Source organism: Notothenia coriiceps, unplaced genomic scaffold, assembly GCF_000735185.1.
Source record: "Notothenia coriiceps isolate Sejong01 unplaced genomic scaffold, NC01 NC01_scaffold00002842, whole genome shotgun sequence".
NCBI lineage: Eukaryota > Metazoa > Chordata > Actinopteri > Perciformes > Nototheniidae > Notothenia > Notothenia coriiceps.
This window is the reverse complement of record NW_011335543.1, coordinates 179,577-198,244: the sequence shown is the minus strand read 5'-3', so window position 1 is coordinate 198,244 and position 18,668 is coordinate 179,577. Positions and strand designations below refer to the sequence as shown.

Genomic DNA, 18,668 nt, shown 5'->3' with positions numbered 1-18,668 from the left:
AGCTGGGACACCATCTGCTGGAGAAAAATGAAATGAGGTAACATGATGTGAAAAGATCTGACTACAACACATGTAATATCTAGCACAACACATCACCCAAAAATTATTTATCTTTTGATAATTGGAATCACTGTTTGTGCTATTTGAACATTATCATAAAACAGGTTGATAACTGTTTCTTACACTAAAATAGTCAACCAGATTTGATCAATTGATCAAGTTCCCATGAAAAGATATCACATTGGTTACTTAAACATTTTTTTCTTAATGTTCTAAAATTGTTTGGGCCCCTGTCAGTCACGGGCCCTTAGAATCGTCCTAACTTTTCAACCCCTTACGGCGCCCCTGAGTATAGGACTATCAAACTTGATCAACCGGCATGGATTGATGGGGGGTGGGCTATGATGAGTAGACAAGAGGAGAAGAGATGAGTTTTGAAAAGGGACTGGAATACTGTGAGGGTATCAGAATAGCGGAGATCTTTGCATCAATATGCTCAAAAGGTTTTTTTCAAAATGTAAAAAAAATCTCTAAAATTATAAATAGTGAACAATTAAATATAAAATATGTCTAGTGTGATTTTTCTTAACCAAAAGGACAAAAATGGCATAAAAACACATATTATTCTAATACGGGTCCTTTTTGACCCACTTATGGAAGAGTGGGTCCAGTCACTCGTAAAAGTAGAAGTAACTCTAGTTACAAGAAAAACTCCTGCATTCAAAATGTTAGTCAAGTTACAAATATAAGCATTAAAATATACTTAAAGTACCTAAAGTAAAAGTACTCATTACGCAGATTGACTCATCATTCATTCAATCATCATTGAGAATCATATATATTATATGTTTTGATTATAATTATTGATGCATTAATGTGTTTATCAAAGCTAGTAAAGGTGCAGCTAGTTTTAATTATATATTATATAATAGTATTAATATTAATTAATATTAATATCCAAATTAGCAAAGTAACTAAAGCAATGAAATAAAAGTAGTGGAGTAAAAGTACACTGTTTACCTCTCACTCAAAACTGTACTTTAAGTACAGTACTTCAGTAAATGTACTTATTTACTTACGTAAATCCCAAATTGGGATCAATAAAGTACTATCTTATCTTACCTACTTTACACCACTTCCTGACCTGTAAACTTGTAAAATGGCTGACATAATGCTACCTTACCTGAATGTCACGTCATAAGAAACGTGGATGTGGATGGATGAAACCGCAACACGACCCATCGAGCGTAATGTCAGTACGTGACTACGTACATACTTACGCAGGCAGTATAAATCCCAGCTTTCTGACGTCAGCTGTCTCTTTCCTGCCTATGCCCTGGTGAGGTGGGCAGCGTAACATTTCCTGTCTCTTTTCGCCACTAAGCGGATCCAAAACCATCCGTCAAAATGGTGAGTTGATTATTTGTTTCCGAGTTAATACTCATTTATCGTACACAAACGGTGCCGTCTACCCGAATATTGAAAACTGTTTGGCCGTTTTAGCGGATAATATCCTAACTTGCATCTCAACTATGTGGATTGTGCTTTGATCAAAATGGCAGCCATTCTGTCATTGATACCGTTAGCCAGAAGGAGCCAGGAATAATCTAAAAAGACGATTCTCAATGGCTAAAACAAGTCTGTTGTGTTTATAATGGAGTTGAAGTTGTAATGTGCCCATACTGACGCTTTTTCTAGAGGCCTAAATGTCTAAAATTAGGTGACGCTACGGTATTTCACCGGCTAACTTTCACTGCTGTGCCTCAACGTTAGCCATTGCAAGGGAAATGGCATTGATATATATGTGACCATGGACGTTAAGCTGAATAAGGGCAAGTGGCTGTTTTGGAAATCCGATGTGTACGACTGCGCCATGTTTGTTTTTAATTGTTGCGTTTAGGAGGGATCCTTTGCCGTTATTTCCCATCGACCGGCCCCTAGCTAAAGTTAGCATGTAGCATTATGTCAGTATGTACACGTGGCCTATTCGTGCCACATATTATGCCGGTGCTTGCTTGTTTGAATATGCTTTGACTAACAGTTTTGGAAAACGTTTAAGTCAATATATCACCGGCTATATTGATAGACACAGACAAGGGGTTGAAATAAAAGATATGCTGAATGGATATACCGTTTGTCATGACTCATAGCTATTATGAGTGGGGAAAACGCCCTGGGTGGAAGTACAGAACGGGTATTGGTGCGTCAGCAGATTTTCGATATGCTGCAGATAGATGCCTTGCAGTCTCGCCATGTTTATTTTGATTTTTTTTGTGGATTATCTAATTTGATTTTTCCTTCCTCAGGTGAACTTTACAGTCGACCAGATCCGTGCCATCATGGACAAGAAGTCCAACATCCGTAATATGTCTGTGATTGCGCACGTCGATCACGGCAAGTCAACTCTGACAGACTCGCTCGTGTCAAAGGCTGGCATCATTGCCTCATCTCGTGCCGGAGAAACCCGTTTCACCGACACACGTAAAGATGAACAGGAACGTTGCATCACCATTAAGTCAACGTAAGCATCATATTATATTTTCCAACTGTTCTTCTACATTGCCTCATTTATACTTGTTTGCATTAAAAAGTAATGTCCTCACTGGGTGCCCTTGTTTAGTCCTTGCATCCAGTAAAACACAAATTATGGTTTTTAGTCTCCTTTCGTAGGGGTTATGTCTCTTAAAAATCTTCAGTGATATGCATGTCAACAATGCAGAAATACTCATCATTTTACTAATAGTCATATCTATTATTTTTTTTGTAAGTAATCTTTGAAATGTTACATTTGGCATCTGACATGTTCTAACACATTGACTTAACTTGCAGCGCCATCTCCCTCTTCTACGAACTGGCTGAAACTGATTTGGCCTTCATTAAGCAGACCAAGGATGGCGCTGGCTTCTTGATCAATCTGATTGACTCTCCAGGTCACGTTGACTTCTCCTCTGAAGTGACTGCTGCTCTCCGTGTCACTGACGGAGCCCTGGTTGTTGTGGACTGTGTGTCTGGTAAGGACAAGGCTGAACAATCCTCAGTAGCCTATGCGTAGTTACTTTGCTCATGCTACAGAAAAGCTCTGTGCTGACCTGCAATTTGAATAATTGAGATGCTTGCGTGGAACTGCAACACTGCTGCTTAGTTTGCCATTAAATTGCCTCATTGACTCCCTGCCAGGTGTTTGTGTGCAAACTGAGACCGTGCTCCGTCAGGCCATTGCTGAGCGCATCAAGCCAGTCCTGATGATGAACAAGATGGACCGTGCCTTGTTGGAGTTGCAGCTGGAGCCTGAAGATCTTTACCAAACTTTCCAGCGTATTGTTGAGTCAGTCAATGTCATCATTGCCACTTATGGAGAAGAGGATGGGCCGATGGGACATCTCCCGGTAAGTGGCTGTCTGAACCTTTTATAAGTAATAAGGGATCCATGTTGCACCTTACTTTTCGGTTTTTACTTTTTGATAAACTACTGTTTACTACTTTATGCGATCTACTACTTCAGAACAACCTTAACGACTTGTCAACTTTGAGCTTAATAGATGTGCCTGCAAGTGATGATTTGAAACATTCTTCACTTTGACCTGAATATCCGGTGATGATAACTCTCACTCTGAGCAGCACACAGAAACATTGTTTTGCTTAAACATTCTTGTCTTGGTCATGTAACTGTGCAGTCTAGTTAAAAACATTTGAGGATCCAGTTGCTGAACTGGGTGGCCACACTAAAGGTGTCCCTGTAGTACTGTTCAATTAAAAAAACATCAGCTAGATAAATTGGGGGGAAAAAAAGTCTTCTCATGTCCGGATTTGTTATGTCTTCACTTAAAGGTCTCCCCAGTGATTGGCACTGTGGGCTTTGGCTCTGGGCTCCATGGCTGGGCTTTCACTCTGAAGCAGTTTGCTGAAATGTATGCAGCCAAGTTTGCTGCCAAGAGCAACACCCAGATGACTGCAGAGGAGAACTGCAAGAAGGTTGAAGACATGATGAAGAAGCTGTGGGGTGATAGGTGAGTCTTTAAAATAGATCTTGATTAACCTATCAAGTGCAAGCAATAAAGGAACTTTTGACAACGTGTACTGTGTTGTTAAATCTTGACACTTTGTGCATTTCTCTAGGTACTTTGATCCTGCCACTGGAAAGTTCTACAAGGCTAGCAATCTACCTCCAGGTTCCAAGCTCCCCCGCACCTTTGTTGCTCTCGTCCTGGACCCCATTTTCAAGGTAACGTGGAAGGGCTGTTTAAAAGCAGCGCTAAATACATTTGTAATCAAAATGTTCTGTTGTAAACTTTGAGCTAAAAAGATGTGCCTGCAAGTGATGATTTGAAACATTCTTCACTTTGACCTGAATATCCAGTGATGATAACTCTCACTCTGAGCAGCACACAAACATTGTTTTACTTTAACATTGTTGTCTTGGTCATGTAACTGCGCAGTCCACTAATGAAATGATATTGTTTAGGTGTTCAATGCTATCATGAACTTCAACAAAGAGGAAACTGCCAAACTCCTCAGTAAGCTGGAGATCAAGCTGGATAGTGAGGACAAGGACAAGGAAGGTAAGCCTCTTCTGAAGGCTGTGATGCGTCGCTGGCTGCCTGCCGGAGAGGCTCTCCTTCAGATGATCACCATCCACCTGCCTTCCCCCGTCACTGCCCAGAAGTACCGCTGCGAAATGCTCTACGAAGGACCTATGGATGATGAGTGTGCCATGGGTAGGAACTTTATTTATTTTACATATTCTCATACACAGGAATTTGAAGTTTTATCATGCATATCAAATGAATTAATTCTGTCATTTCATTGAGACCCCGGTACTAAGCAAGATGTTGCTTTGGTTTTTCAGGTATCAAGAACTGTGACCCCAAGGCGCCTTTGATTGTGTACATCTCCAAGATGGTACCCACCAACGACAAGGGTCGCTTTTATGCATTTGGTCGTGTGTTCTCTGGATGCGTCTCCACTGGCATGAAGGTACGCATTATGGGACCAAACTATGTCCCTGGAAAGAAGGACGATCTCTTCATTAAGCCGATCCAGAGGTGAGTTTCATCAGCTATTTGATATGCATCCATGATGTGATTTAAATAAACAGATATGTCATATCAAAGTTGTGTTTTCTTTCTTCCCTACGCACACATTACTCTTCGGCAGGACCATTTTGATGATGGGTCGTTATGTTGAGCCCATTGAGGATGTGCCATGTGGTAACATCTGTGGTCTGGTTGGAGTGGATCAGTTCCTTGTCAAGACTGGAACCATCACCACCTTTGAGCAGGCACACAACATGAAAGTGATGAAGTTCAGTGTCAGCCCTGTCGTGAGAGTTGCTGTGGAGGTCATCAATCCTGCTGACCTGCCCAAGCTGGTGGAGGGTCTGAAGCGTCTGTCCAAGTCTGATCCTATGGTGCAGTGCATCATTGAAGAGTCCGGAGAACATATTGTTGCTGGCGCTGGAGAGTTGCATCTGGAGATCTGTCTGAAGGATCTGGAGGAGGATCATGCTTGTGTTCCACTCAGGGTAATGGGGAAATAAGAAAAAAAAAATCACAATATTGCTAAAGGAAAACTTGTTTTGACATATCTTGTTTTCTTTTTAGAAATCTGATCCAGTGGTGTCCTACAGGGAGACGGTCAGCGTGGAATCAAGTGTGGTGTGTCTCTCAAAGTCTCCCAACAAGCACAACCGTCTGTTCATGAAGGCCGCTCCCTTGGAGGATGGTTTGGCAGAGGCCATTGAGAAGGGTGACATTACACCTCGTCAGGAGATGAAACTCCGTGCCAGATACCTTGCTGATACTCACGACTGGGATGTTGGAGAGGCCAGAAAGATCTGGTGCTTTGGACCTGATGGAACTGGCCCTAATCTTTTGGTGGATGTCACAAAGGGAGTGCAGTACCTTAATGAGATCAAGGATAGCGTTGTGGCTGGCTTCCAGTGGGCAGTCAAGGAGGTAAGCAGGCTGATATGCATATACATTCAATGAACAGCTTTAATGGTCATGTTCGTATAGCATCAGGTTTATTTATTTCAAGCAATTGTTTTTTTGTTCTCTAGATTCAGTTTATTTAAAATTGGTGTCTCAATTATGTCTTTAGGGTGTCCTCTGTGAAGAGAACATGCGTGCCGTTCGCTTCAACGTCCATGACGTGACCCTGCATACAGATGCTATTCATCGTGGTGGCGGTCAGATTATCCCAACAGCTCGCAGATGCCTGTATGCATGCCAGCTCACTGCAGAGCCCAAAATGATGGAGCCAGTCTACCTGGTGGAGATTCAGGTATGTGTCATTGAAGTTTCAAGATGCCTCAATCAATATTTTTCCGATTGAATGTGGACAATTGGTGCTTCTTAAAATGTTTGCCAATAGATAATCTTACTCATTAAATCCAGATAATGTAGTGGGAAAGTAAAAAAAAAAAAAATAGTCAAGGCAATTTAGAAAATTGCTAAGCTTCACTATAATGCAGCCTTTAGCAGAAACTACATCTAAGCCCATATATCTATACTGCATTCATCAATTTCCCAGCCCTCGTTTCAACAGCCTTAGTTGTCAGCACTTGGCATGCCTGTGAATTCAAAAAGGTAAATGTTGTCTGTACGACCTTCTACTTTGCAGTGTCCCGGGTCTGCAGTCGGTGGAATCTACGGTGTGTTGACCAAGAGACGTGGTCACGTCTTTGAGGAGGTCGCTATCACAGGAACACCCATGCGTGTCACCAAGGCCTTCCTGCCTGTCATGGAGTCATTTGGTAAGTTGTCTTTTCATAAGGGTGACCTGTTCAGAATAGAACAGCAGAACCCTTGGTTCCCAAACCACTGTTTGTATGCAACCTGATTTTACTTGATATATACATTTTAGTCATCTCGTAAATGAATTTATTATCAAGCTCTAGGCAGAAATAATTAAGTCTTGGTGCTTGCGGTCAACTTTTAGTTGGACTTTAGAAGTTGGTCTGTTTGTTGTGGAATAACCACTATCAAAAATAACTAACAATATTCTATTGTATTTATTCAGTTTATACCACACTGCTTAAAATTAGAAAAAAAATGATCATTTTGGAAGATTGTTTTCTTTGACCCAAACAGAAAATGTCAGTTGTCGGAGAGCGATGTCTCTTCAATCCTTAAGGCTAAAAGTAGTAGGCTAATAAACTGAAGAGTGGCAGTAATGCTGAGAGTAATTAAGTATATGGCCTGGTTTTATTTTATTTAGTCCTACATCAATGGTAACATCCCCAAATAAACCAAAGAATATTTCTGTTCCTGTGTTCATCAAATATATTCATTGTACCATTATAAGGCATTGTATCAGTGCAGTATTTATTACAGACACAAAACGTTTCAGCTCCACACATAGCAGTTGGATTCACTTATCCAATGTTCACTTCCTCATATGTGACTTGTGCATTATCCCTCATTGTAATTGTTTGGAGGGTATAAGAAGCATACTTTGCTGTCTCTATTCCCAGGTTTCACAGCTGACCTTCGTTCCCACACTGGTGGCCAGGCCTTCCCACAGTGTGTGTTTGACCACTGGCAGATCCTCCCCGGAGATCCAACCGACCCTGCGTCCAAGCCCGGTATTGTTGTCACCGACGCCCGCAAACGCAAGGGGCTCAAGGAAGGTGTCCCATTGCTGGATAACTACCTGGATAAAATGTAATTGCTTTGACTACACTTGGCTCTCGCCTCATTCCTCCCTTCCCAAAAAATTAAGTCTACATTGGGGGACTGGACTATACAGAACAAAGTGAGCACTAACGTTTGCCAAAAGGATTCAAAATAATGAATAAACACCCACAAAAATTGTAAACTATAAATAAAATAAAAATAAAAACCAATGATAACGGCGTTCTTGTTTCTTTATAACATGTTGAAGCTGACTTTTCTGTCATGTGTTTTCTGCCACTATCAGGAGGCATTGTGCTTATGTCATAAGGTACTATCATGGGACAGTTCACTGATGTTCCCGCTGCTTCTCCCGCTAGTTGTTAACAAGGTTTTTTTTGTCAGAAAGTGAATATCTTGTCTCAAGTCAAATGCTTCAGCTGAACAGAATATCTCAGAACGCCTCAGGCAGTGTCCTTTGACTTCATCACACTCTTGAATGTGATAGTCAAAGTCACTGACTGCCTCACTGGGACAAAGTTAGGGTATGACATTTTGGACACATAAACTGCAAGACAGTAATTCTATGGAACATAAAATCCTAGGTGGGTTTAGCGAGAGGTAAAAATGTCTTCTGAAACAAATGGACCCTGTATTTAAAGACACTGAATAAAGTTGTTTCTCTGCTGCTGCTGAAATTTTGTTTGCTTGTTTTTTTGTTCTAAGAGCCAAACTGGCCACTATAGGTTAGCAAATGTGTTCATTTTAGAGAACTACACAACTCAACCAAACATGAAACCTAAGGTCAGGTTAAATATTATAATGCATGTACTTTTAAATCTAACACATTTAGGAGATAAAAGGGTTTAGATGTTCATTCTAGTTGAATTAATCTAAAACAATATTTTGCAATTTGTTTCAAGGAAACTGCTTTATTCAAATGATGGTTCTTTCTTTAAAGCACATTAAATGGCTATTGTGTGTGAGTAACTAGAGTTTATCTTTAAGGATGTTCACTTTGAAAGACAGCTGATGTTTGCTGTGCTACTACAGCTGAGCTAAAGCAAGTTCAACTGCCCCAGAATATTAAACAAGTTTGTAAATCTAATGCTAAATATTGCAGATAAATGGTATCAATAACTGAACATCCTCATTTATAGTCATAGCTGGAAGAGTTATGCATTATATTGTTTTACGGTTTACAATGCGATAATAGCCTGCTCTCTGTAAGATCTTTTAATGTATATTAAAATATTTGTGCATGTTTATTACTGCAAAGTATGTGGCCATGGTTTTCTTTGAAATTCATTCTTGATTTTTACTTAGTTTTAAATGTCTAAACATTACAAGAATTTCTAATTAAATGGGAAGTCAAACATGACCGCGATAAAAATAGTTATTTATGTTGTGCTCCAGATGACGGTGAAAAAAAGAAAAAGGCGTTCTTTAATATCCAATTAAGAGATCTCTTTTTTCAAAACATTGACAGTTTACCAGCAGCTTTTATTACCACCAGTAATGATTATTTATAATTAGAATTCTTAGCAATTAACAAATTGGTTCATTTCTGGAACTGTGATGGATACCAGTTAACATGTTGAGGTACGTGAATCTATATTTATGGCAAAGAACCGGAAGAGGACATCAGTTTCCCCGACTGCTGCTCTTGCTCTTTTGCATATCAAATATTTTGTTTTTGCTATGTTTGTAAAATGTAATTTTCTTAAATGTTTTATGTGAGGGACTGCGGATGGAAATCAGCTCAAAGCTAAATCTGGCACTGTTACGCTTGACACATTTGAATGTTTTAAGTGTTCCTTACTGTGCATTGTCCCTGCCAAATAAACGATTAAATGAAATGACTCTACAAAGGTGATCTTAAAAAACTCTGGGTCTCTATTATACACCATATGTTTTTGTACCACACTGAGTGTCAATTAATTAACATTGTTAATGTGAGGATTACCTCTTCCTTTGAAATACTGTCAGAATGTTGATGTTTGGACTGCTGGTTGGACAAAACTAACATTGTGAAAGTCATTTTTTAACACGTTTTACATACACAATACAATAATCAGATTACTATGCTCAAGTGATGTGATGTACAGGACTGATTAACAAGCTCTCTTTTCATCTCCAAACTGAATACACTTCATGTTTATGTATATGACAACACATTCAGAAGAGATACTGCTGTTGCTGCAGCACACTGTTGATGTATAAACGTTTCATTTCTGAATTCATATTTAGAAAATTCATATTTCAAAATGACAACAGTCAAATCCAGCCTTTACATGGATTCATGAGCAACAACAATGTAGTTTGTAATAACAGTCACAGCAGGGGATATGTTTAGATGTTCCTGATTATACTTACATACTTAAAGGGTTAATAATATTGAATGCAGGACCTTTGAGATAAGATAATTATTTATTAGTCCCAACATGTGGACGTTTCCAGTGTAACAACAGCAAAGGGACAGTGCAACACCAAGAGGAAGTAGAACAATAAACAATTTGACCGTTAAAACAAATATCGTGGACAGATTAAACATCCAATTTAAATTATTGTATAAATGATATCGCAAATAATATTGATAGTGCACGTAAACATATATCAAATCATTATAACGTATTATAAAGGACCCACTGGTTGTTTAGTGGGGTTCATGGGAATATGCAGCCAACCAATCCCGACTCTGCATGCCGATCGACCGACCAATCCGATGGCAGGTAGGGTTCTCTTCCTGTTTGGCCGGAGGAATCATTTTTCGGTGAGTAAAGAAGACGTTTATCCCCCAAAAAGTATGAATAATGTATTCAATCTGCCTTTCCCCGGAGTGACTTAATGTTATTTTATATAGCATATATGTTTCAGTTTTTTACATGTGAAGATATAGCCGTTTGGATTACCTTTGTATCCGTTGTTTGTGAACAGTTAGCCGCTATAAAGAACAGCTAGCAGCCAGGTTAGCTTCATAATGGTGATTTGTTTTTTGGTTTCTTATCTGTTTTACAACTTCTCCTATATTATTGTGTACATACTTTTCACCCGGACTTAACCTTTACAGATGAAAAGTAATTGTCATTTTCACAACTACATACTAAAACATTTCTATGTGCAAAATATACTTGTTATAGTATCTAAAACCTTAATACGTTCATGTGCACTTACCCATTTAAGATAACGGAAATAATAAGGTAAGATATACTTTATTGATCCCAATTTTTTCGTCAGAGCAGCATGTATAAGACATTGCACATGAATTAAAGGTAAATACAATACAATGAAAGTAAAAGTTGTCGTTGCAGCCTAATCAATAGAGCAGTAGGTTTTACACTTTGTTAAGGCTTTAATACCAGGATTTCCTTCACAAAAACAATAAAGATATACATTTCAGCAGTAGAAGATAAACAAACTGCTTCTACTTGTTTGTTTTTTGCCTGGATGAGGACTTATTTGTCTTTCTTTTAACTGTATTTTTTAATATGTGCTTTTTCTATATATTTATCATGTTAGCTACTTTATAATCTGTAGCCTTTTATCTGCTATTTCACTTTTGCTGTAACACTGTAAACATGTGGGACTTATAAAGAAATTCTGATTGTGATCGTCCAATACACAGAGATCATGGGAGGGATCAAACAAGAGCAGAGTGATGCATCCAATCAGTCCAAACCTTCACATTCAGCAGACCAACCACCAGAGGAGGTGAGTACTGTTACATCATGTGACAATGATTAACAACTCACTTTGTCAATTATTTGAATAAAGCCTTCTTATTCCCTTGCACTGTTTGTACAAGTCACTTTGACCTGCACTCCCATCTGCACTCATACATGTCAATATATGAAATAACCCGGACTCAAATATGTATATATGTTCATTCAAATTATCAACGTTTGACCTTGTTGTGATATATCGTTTTAACAGCTACTTATATAATGTTGTTTTTTATTTGATTATCCTCTTGTGAATCTTTACTGTCCTGTTTTTCACTCTCTCTCTCTGTTGCTGCTTTAAACACCTGGATTCCCCCACGGGATTAAATAAAGATCCATCTTATCTTATCTTGTTGGAAGAAGTCTGTCTAACCAAAAACTGTTACCTCTACACTCAGTTGCCATTTTATTTTGTACACTATTACGCAATTATACACACCTTGCAAAACATTCTACCTTCATTAGCGTTGTTAACATTGTTACAGGAGGAAAAATCTTATTAGAAATGTATTTAATGTTACAAGGCAGGTGGAGTATTTATGCTCTTATCAGGATATCCTATCAACAGTTTGGGCAGAATAATAGAAATCAGCACAAACCGCGTTCGTATATAAAACTTTAAATTGACCGCAGACAGAAAAAATACCTTTTCAATTTTACACAATTCACGTCAACAGCACCACTAACCAGATTCTAAATGAGCATATAGATCAAATAAAACCTCTGTGAAACAATGTCAACAAATACCTAACATTAAAACCTTCATGAGGTGTGTAGAGTAATAATAATAATAATAAAATACATTACATTTATAAAGCGCTTTTCCTGGTGCTCAAAGCGCTTACAAGCAAGTGAAACAAAATAACAACAAAAGTAGAAAGTGCTAAGCTAGGTGGAATTAGGGCAAGGGGTTAGTGGATTAGGAGTTGAAGGCAAGAGTGAAAAGGTGAGTTTTTGAGGGATTGTTTGAATGATGTGAGAGTGATGGCGGTTCTGACGTGGCTGGGGAGAGAGTTCCAGAGTGTGGGGGAGGCTGCTGCGAAGGCCCTGTCACCCCAGGTCCAGAGCTTTGTCCTGATGGGCTGCAGTAGGTTAGCTTCAGCAGACCTGAGGCGACGGGTGGGGGTGTGTCGTTGGATGAGGTCACAGAGGTAGGGGAGGGGGGGGGCAAGGTTGTTGAGGGCTTTGAAAGTGAAAAGTAATATTTTAAAGTCAATGCAGTGTTTGATGGGGAGGTCATGGAGGATAGGGGTGATGTGGTCGTGTAGTAGTGCTGGACCAATTCATTGATCAACCTAAAATAAATGAGGAAACATTTCTGATTATTTTATACATCATTTGAGACCTGTTTGAATACAAAATCCGAAAATAATTTGGGCTGTAGGTTTTTGAAATGGGAATACCTGCTGCTCTTTATAGTCATCGTTGATTGTCATTTTTTTCTTGTAATTTTAGACAGTTTTTGTCGGTCAGAAGAAGCTATATATACCTATTTGTTGACATTGAGCGTTGACGATGACCTGCCCGTTGTTTCCCCTCTCTCCAGCCAAAGAAGAGAGGCTGGCCGAAGGGAAAGAAGAGAAAGAAGGTGCTACCAAATGGTCCCAAGGCACCAGTAACTGGATATGTCCGCTTCCTAAATGAACGTCGGGAACAAATGCGGGCCAGATACCCTGACTTACCTTTCCCAGAAATCACCAAGAGACTTGGAGCAGAGTGGACACGATTGGCCCTGAATGACAAACAGGTAGTTATTTTTGCAAGTATGCATGTCACAAGTTTTTTTTATTAAAGATATTTCTCATCAGCGGTGCTTTTATTCTTGATAGTTGCGAAAATGTGCATGCTGAAAAAGATTTTAAATGAAGAACTGTTCCCTCATTAAAGCTTCCCAACATTATTTGCAATGACAGCGCTACCTTGACGAGGCAGAGCGGGAGAAGATGCAGTATGCTCAGGAACTGAAGGAGTATCAGCAGACGGAGGCCTTTCAGATCACCACTGCTAAGATACAAGACAAGAGGATCAAGAAAGGTGACGACTCTGCTTTACTTACTTTTTAATGTCATACAGAAAACATCACACGGGCAAATAGCAAGAAAGCTTTTTACTCCATGCATTGTGTGCTATAATAACCAACTGCAACGTTATCTTGCAGAGGACACTCCGTCTGTCATCATCAGCACTCGTTCAGAGCCATCTATATCAAAGGTACATGGCATCCATGTTTTGCCACTGTATATTCTGCAATGTATTTTTTACGTACATTTTAAACATCGAAGTTGTCCATTTTCTGTTGATGTCCTTTAGGCTTCTGACCTCACAAGCAGGTTCGACATTCCTATCTTCACAGAAGAGTTCCTCGATCAGAACAAAGGTAACCGTAGAGAAAAACTGATGATTCCAATATATCGTCCAACGTATCTTACGAAACATTATCTTCAATTCCTGTTAAATGTCTCCCTCTGTGGTTCCAGCTCGAGAGGCTGAGTTGCGACGGCTTCGTAAGGCCAACATTGAGTTTGAGGAGCAGAATTCAGTGCTTCAGCGACACATTAAGGACATGTACAATGCTAAAGAGCGCCTGGAGGCTGAACTGGGGCTGGATGAAAAGCGGACGCAGGCTCTTCACCAACACTTGCTGGCCATCAAACACACACTGGTCAACAGTCTGTCATCAGTCCCCTTACCAGGTCAGTAACTATTATTTCACAGGAGAAATGAAGAAAGATTGATGATAAAGGAAATGTTCTGCCATTTTATGGTATTTTGATGCTAGAGTTTGTCGCGTAGTATTAATGCGTTGGTGCTGTTAGCAATGTTGATCGACGATTAAACTGCATTTTCATTAATACATTTGAGAAAACCCTAAGAGTTGGATTGCCAAACCGTGCTGGAATGTAAATGTATTTCAACTTGAGTGGATGTCTTGATTTAATTATGTTGTGGCTTTTCTGAACAGATACAGGTGAGACAGCATCTCATGGGAACTTGGACTCATACCTGACTCGTCTCAATGGAGTTCTGGAGGGAAACCCTCACAAGCATCGTGCACTGCTCTCCCAGCTCTGCGAAGTCCTCTCTCATCTGGACGGGTAACTTATATATCCCATACTCAACACAGTAGGATTGTAGTGGTTCCAACATGAGGACCATTGCTTTACTCTTAAGATTCTACCAATAAGGAGCACCGTTTTTCGAAAACATAGTCAAGTGTGATTTACAACACGCATCTTTCAAGGTTTGAAACCCATATAATCTATGTCTGAATATTTTCCAATTTACTAACTTGTGGGCTTTAATCTATTGTCAGTGAGAAGTTATGAGGAGACTCCAGCCGGATGGATTCCCACTGCTGCATCACAGGGACACCATACAGGCTCGGCAGGATTAGGTCAAATCAGTGCCATTCAACAGAGCATGTGGATATCTCAAGGATAGTAAAGGCAAGGGTGAAAACACTTCAAAACACCACCCACGCAGGCCCTGCCTCTTCTTTATGAATGTGTCTATTCATGCACAAGAGCATTTGTAAATGCAAATATTTGTGGCGTTGATGAGGGTTTTTATAGTTCAGGAATTCCATTAAATATAAGGTAATTATATCTTCTGAACAGCTTTAATTAAGTCAAATTGGTTCGACCCTTACCCTTTTGTAGTGTCAGCAGTTACCTACAGTCACATGACCTGTCCAATAAGACAAGCCTAATTATTAGTTTACAGTGAATGCCAACTGGCATTACGGGGTTTGGGAATGTGTATGTTGTATTATTTAGAATGCATTAAAAACAAAACAACTGGAAAGAGTGAAAATTAAATGTTGGGGTTTGAATTTGTGTGTTTACATTGATGATGTTTGGTTGTTTTAATGGACAAAACACGCTGTCCGAACAATATATATTTTTATTTTCCGAAATGTTCATTAAACCAAACTGAAAATGTTTCCAACAAAAGGTGTGTGTGCAATTTTGCTTTTTTTAAATTGTTGTGAGATACGTGTAATTATTTTTACAAGACAACTATTTTTTTCCTGTCAAATCAAATGGAATGAACTGGCAAAACACGTTTATTTTTATTTTGAACCAGACCCTGGAGGAGTGTAAAGATGCAGTAAATGTTTTGTTCCAACAGGGGAAGCTGTGGGCCCACACTGGGGGAAAAAGTCTATATATATATATATATTTATTTATTTATTTATTTATTTATGCAACAAAGTGAATAATGACAGATTTTGCCGATGGGATTCTCGGGTCAGAAGAGGACACAAAGATGTGTTGTTTATGACATGATCTAAAGTGTAATTGTATCACAAACAATTCATCTACTTTTAGTCAACTATTACTAAATACCCAAGCTGTTCATGTTCATCATAATTACTTTATTACTGCTAAAACATAATTTCATGGTTAGGCTCTGCCAGAGGACTCCATATGTTCCCCTATATCTAACACTATTGCTGTCAAGCAAGAAGAATGTATTTGACTCACTTATCACTGTTTAATTCAAAGTAAGGCTTAGTCATATTGTCAAAATCAATGTTCAGACTAATCTTCCCTAGATACCTTCATGTTGATATTGTGATATTTTCCAAGGATTCTCTGAGATATTTAGACGTCTGTTACAAAAAGAGGGAGAGGCTAATAATCAGATGTTTTAGCCCCCCCACCCCTTCACACAGCATCACGCCGCCCTGACGTCACTGCCAGGAGCTGTCCACGTAGCGGCGGTGCTGAAGCTGAACAAGATGGCTGTGTGTTGGGCAGCGGAAAGCTGAGAGAAAAGGCGGGCAAAGAGTCTTAAAATAAGGAAGACAGGCCATAAAAAAGACAGAAAGGATTGCGACGCTGGCGTTCACTCTTGAAGTGTAAAGGTTTTTTATTTTTGTCAGGCCGAAGAGTCCTGCCAGGCCCGGTCTCTGCCACTGACGGCTGGCTTCTCTATCTCCAGCCCGACGCTTCATCCAGGCTGAATTCTGCACAGATTGGCTCAATTACGGAAGCTGGTGAAGAAGCTGGACCCTGCACTATTAGCGCATTTAAGAAATGTCATTGCTGTGTGTTGGAGGTAAGAGAACTAATCCGTAACGTCTCGGCACGACTTGTGTGTACATTTCCTCGACCTGCTGGCGTGAGCGGATCTAAATAGCTCCAGATCTTATCTTCACTGGTTTTGGGGATTCACCTTTGCAAAAAATGATCCCCATTGATAACATTTGTTACCCTATTAAATTAGTGTTTTTATTGCTAATCTTATACATTTCGAAAATATGTTTCATTTTGACTAATATACCCTGAAACAAATCCCCCCTAGAATGAAAGCCGGGCTCATTTAAAAAAAAAAAAAACTACAACCGGATCGATTTGTGGAGTAGGTGTATGCTTTCTAGCAGCCGCTGTCAAACATAGTAAAACAAGACATAAACCACTCTCCGTTTTCCTCGGAGGACCAGAAGCGTAGGGTGTTTCTTGTTTCGTGTCACACAAAAAAAAAACACAAAGTACTTTGAGGCAAAAAATAATCCAAAGTGCAGACATTTTTTGCGTAATAGTGTTGGACAAAAAGGCGTGTTCATTGGCATATACCGGGTGCATTTAAAGCCGGATATTTCTATAAGCCACGTGATTGGCTGCAGCGTTTTTCTAATGATGTCTTATATTGATTATGATCTATGACAACTGCAATCTCCTCTGTCTTTAAATAATTCAACATAACTCAATGCTGCTCAAATTGGTGTATAAACACTCAGCAACTCACCATATTGCAGTGTACTGCTGCTCCAATGTCTTCCTTAAGTTATTGATGGTGTGTTTGTATTTTTTTCGATTAAGTCCATGGTGTTATCTGTTATGTATTTCTTCAATGAAACAATATAAAATGGACGTTAAAGAGGAAGTGATAAGCCCTTAAATGTCATCCAGTCACTGTAATTATGAAACATTTCCAGGCTGAGCATATTAGGCTGTCTAACAATGTGAAGTATCTGGGTGTTCATTGTGGATTGTGTATAGACATTTGTTGACCAACTAGCTCGAAAATCTATTTGGATTTTATTTCATCTTATTCACATGTTATGAGCCCTTAGCTGTAAAATATAATTTAAACTGATTATAATTTAATTGAAATTATGTTACTGTCTATGATGAAACTCAATAGAGCAAAATCCCTAGTACATTTTTTCAATTTATCCTGGAGATATCATGTAGCCTTACCAGAATCTTAAAATTAATCCCTCATGAGGATTAAAAATGCCCCCTTTTTATAGAACATTACATGTTTTTACACATCCTCTAAGCAGGGATACATTATCCATATCCTAACGTAATTCTTTCAACACATGGCAGGCTTTTGAAGAGACAATGACTTGATGCAGGACAACATATTGAATTTGGCTCTCAACAGTACTGAAACTCTATTAAATCGTCAATTAGTTTCCCAAGTTTTTTTCTCTAATACATCTAATAAATATGGTGCCTGACTTATCAGGAAACTAAAAGGTAGAAAAGTGATTCCTTGAAGCTACTTCAGATGCATGTGAGGCTTGAGCCACTTGAAGTGTGTGAAGAGGATGCTATGTCGTTGACACCAGAGCTTGAGCTGATTGCACAGATGTCAGGATTAAGATCTGGGCCTGTTGAGGGGGTCCCTTTATATCCTGAAGCTTTGTTGGCATAGCAACCCCAATGGTATTTTAGATCTCTGCTGCTGGCATTTTTTCATTATTTTATACACACTGTTAGTGGCCCGCAGCTAGATTTATATTGATACTATATTTTTTTCATTGTGGCTGAGAAAAATGAAGAAATAAGGAGAATAGCAGTTTACCTTGAACTGCACAGTAACACGGCTGATATACAATGCAGCAGCAGCGTTCAGAGATACGTCTATACTTCACTTTCATGTGCCACATAACCGAAAAAAGTGTATTCAGATCTGGCAACCATCCTCTAACTGTCACCCCCTGTAGCGAGATGACAATTCATGATGCATTATACCTTATAACAGGGTTAGCCTTGAGATATTCTCATTAGTGTCACCCTCCTCATTAAGGCAAACATCTAATAGAGACTTTTTACATATGCATGCAGATCATTAGGGACATTTTTTTGGTCAGAAAGTCCAGAATAAGAAATGGCAACAAAGAATTAGCTAGTTCATTACCACTTCAAGCACACTGCTGCGTTACTGTTATAATGAACAGGGTTGCTGTAGGTCTGAAAACAGTTAGGAAAAAAGATCAGTTGTATGGAAATGACAATATATACATACTTACAGCAGCATTATGTGGTTAATGATTCCAAGGCTGAAGATACTGTTTAAATACTCTATGGTCTGA

The 18,668-nt window shown here is 39.1% G+C and overlaps 3 protein-coding genes across 4 annotated transcripts in view; all 3 read left to right on the top strand.

Annotated features, from left to right (window-relative positions):
• Window positions 1–1,304: 1,304 nt before the first annotated feature.
• Window positions 1,305–7,852, top strand: LOC104940945 (elongation factor 2). Its single transcript, XM_010765962.1, has 13 exons — window positions 1,305–1,410; window positions 2,307–2,521; window positions 2,830–3,011; window positions 3,178–3,386; window positions 3,829–4,007; window positions 4,117–4,222; window positions 4,463–4,715; window positions 4,847–5,042; window positions 5,155–5,521; window positions 5,601–5,954; window positions 6,100–6,282; window positions 6,622–6,754; window positions 7,475–7,852. The coding sequence occupies exons 1-13, from the start codon at window positions 1,408–1,410 to the stop codon at window positions 7,666–7,668; spliced, it is 2,574 nt and encodes an 857-aa protein (XP_010764264.1). The 5' UTR covers window positions 1,305–1,407; the 3' UTR covers window positions 7,669–7,852.
• Window positions 7,853–10,285: 2,433 nt separating this feature from the next.
• On the top strand, window positions 10,286–15,148 carry hmg20b (high mobility group 20B). 2 transcript variants are annotated; one of them, XM_010765958.1, is made up of 9 exons: window positions 10,286–10,386; window positions 11,239–11,324; window positions 12,882–13,082; window positions 13,249–13,369; window positions 13,494–13,546; window positions 13,646–13,712; window positions 13,813–14,028; window positions 14,298–14,430; window positions 14,649–15,148. In XM_010765958.1, exons 2-9 carry the CDS (start codon window positions 11,244–11,246, stop codon window positions 14,659–14,661), a joined length of 885 nt encoding a protein of 294 aa, XP_010764260.1. In that variant the 5' UTR covers window positions 10,286–10,386; window positions 11,239–11,243; the 3' UTR covers window positions 14,662–15,148. The 2 variants fall into 2 exon arrangements, with proteins under 2 accessions (XP_010764260.1, XP_010764263.1); XM_010765961.1 differs by having other exon boundaries at window positions 10,384–10,417.
• Window positions 15,149–16,070: 922 nt separating this feature from the next.
• The window catches only part of LOC104940955 (protein unc-13 homolog A-like), a 69,414-nt gene continuing 66,816 nt past the window's right edge, over window positions 16,071–18,668 (top strand). Inside the window, exon 1 of the mRNA XM_010765976.1 lies at window positions 16,071–16,399. Coding sequence (XP_010764278.1) covers window positions 16,378–16,399 — 22 coding nt within the window. The 5' untranslated portion in view covers window positions 16,071–16,377. The remainder of the gene's footprint in view (window positions 16,400–18,668) is intronic.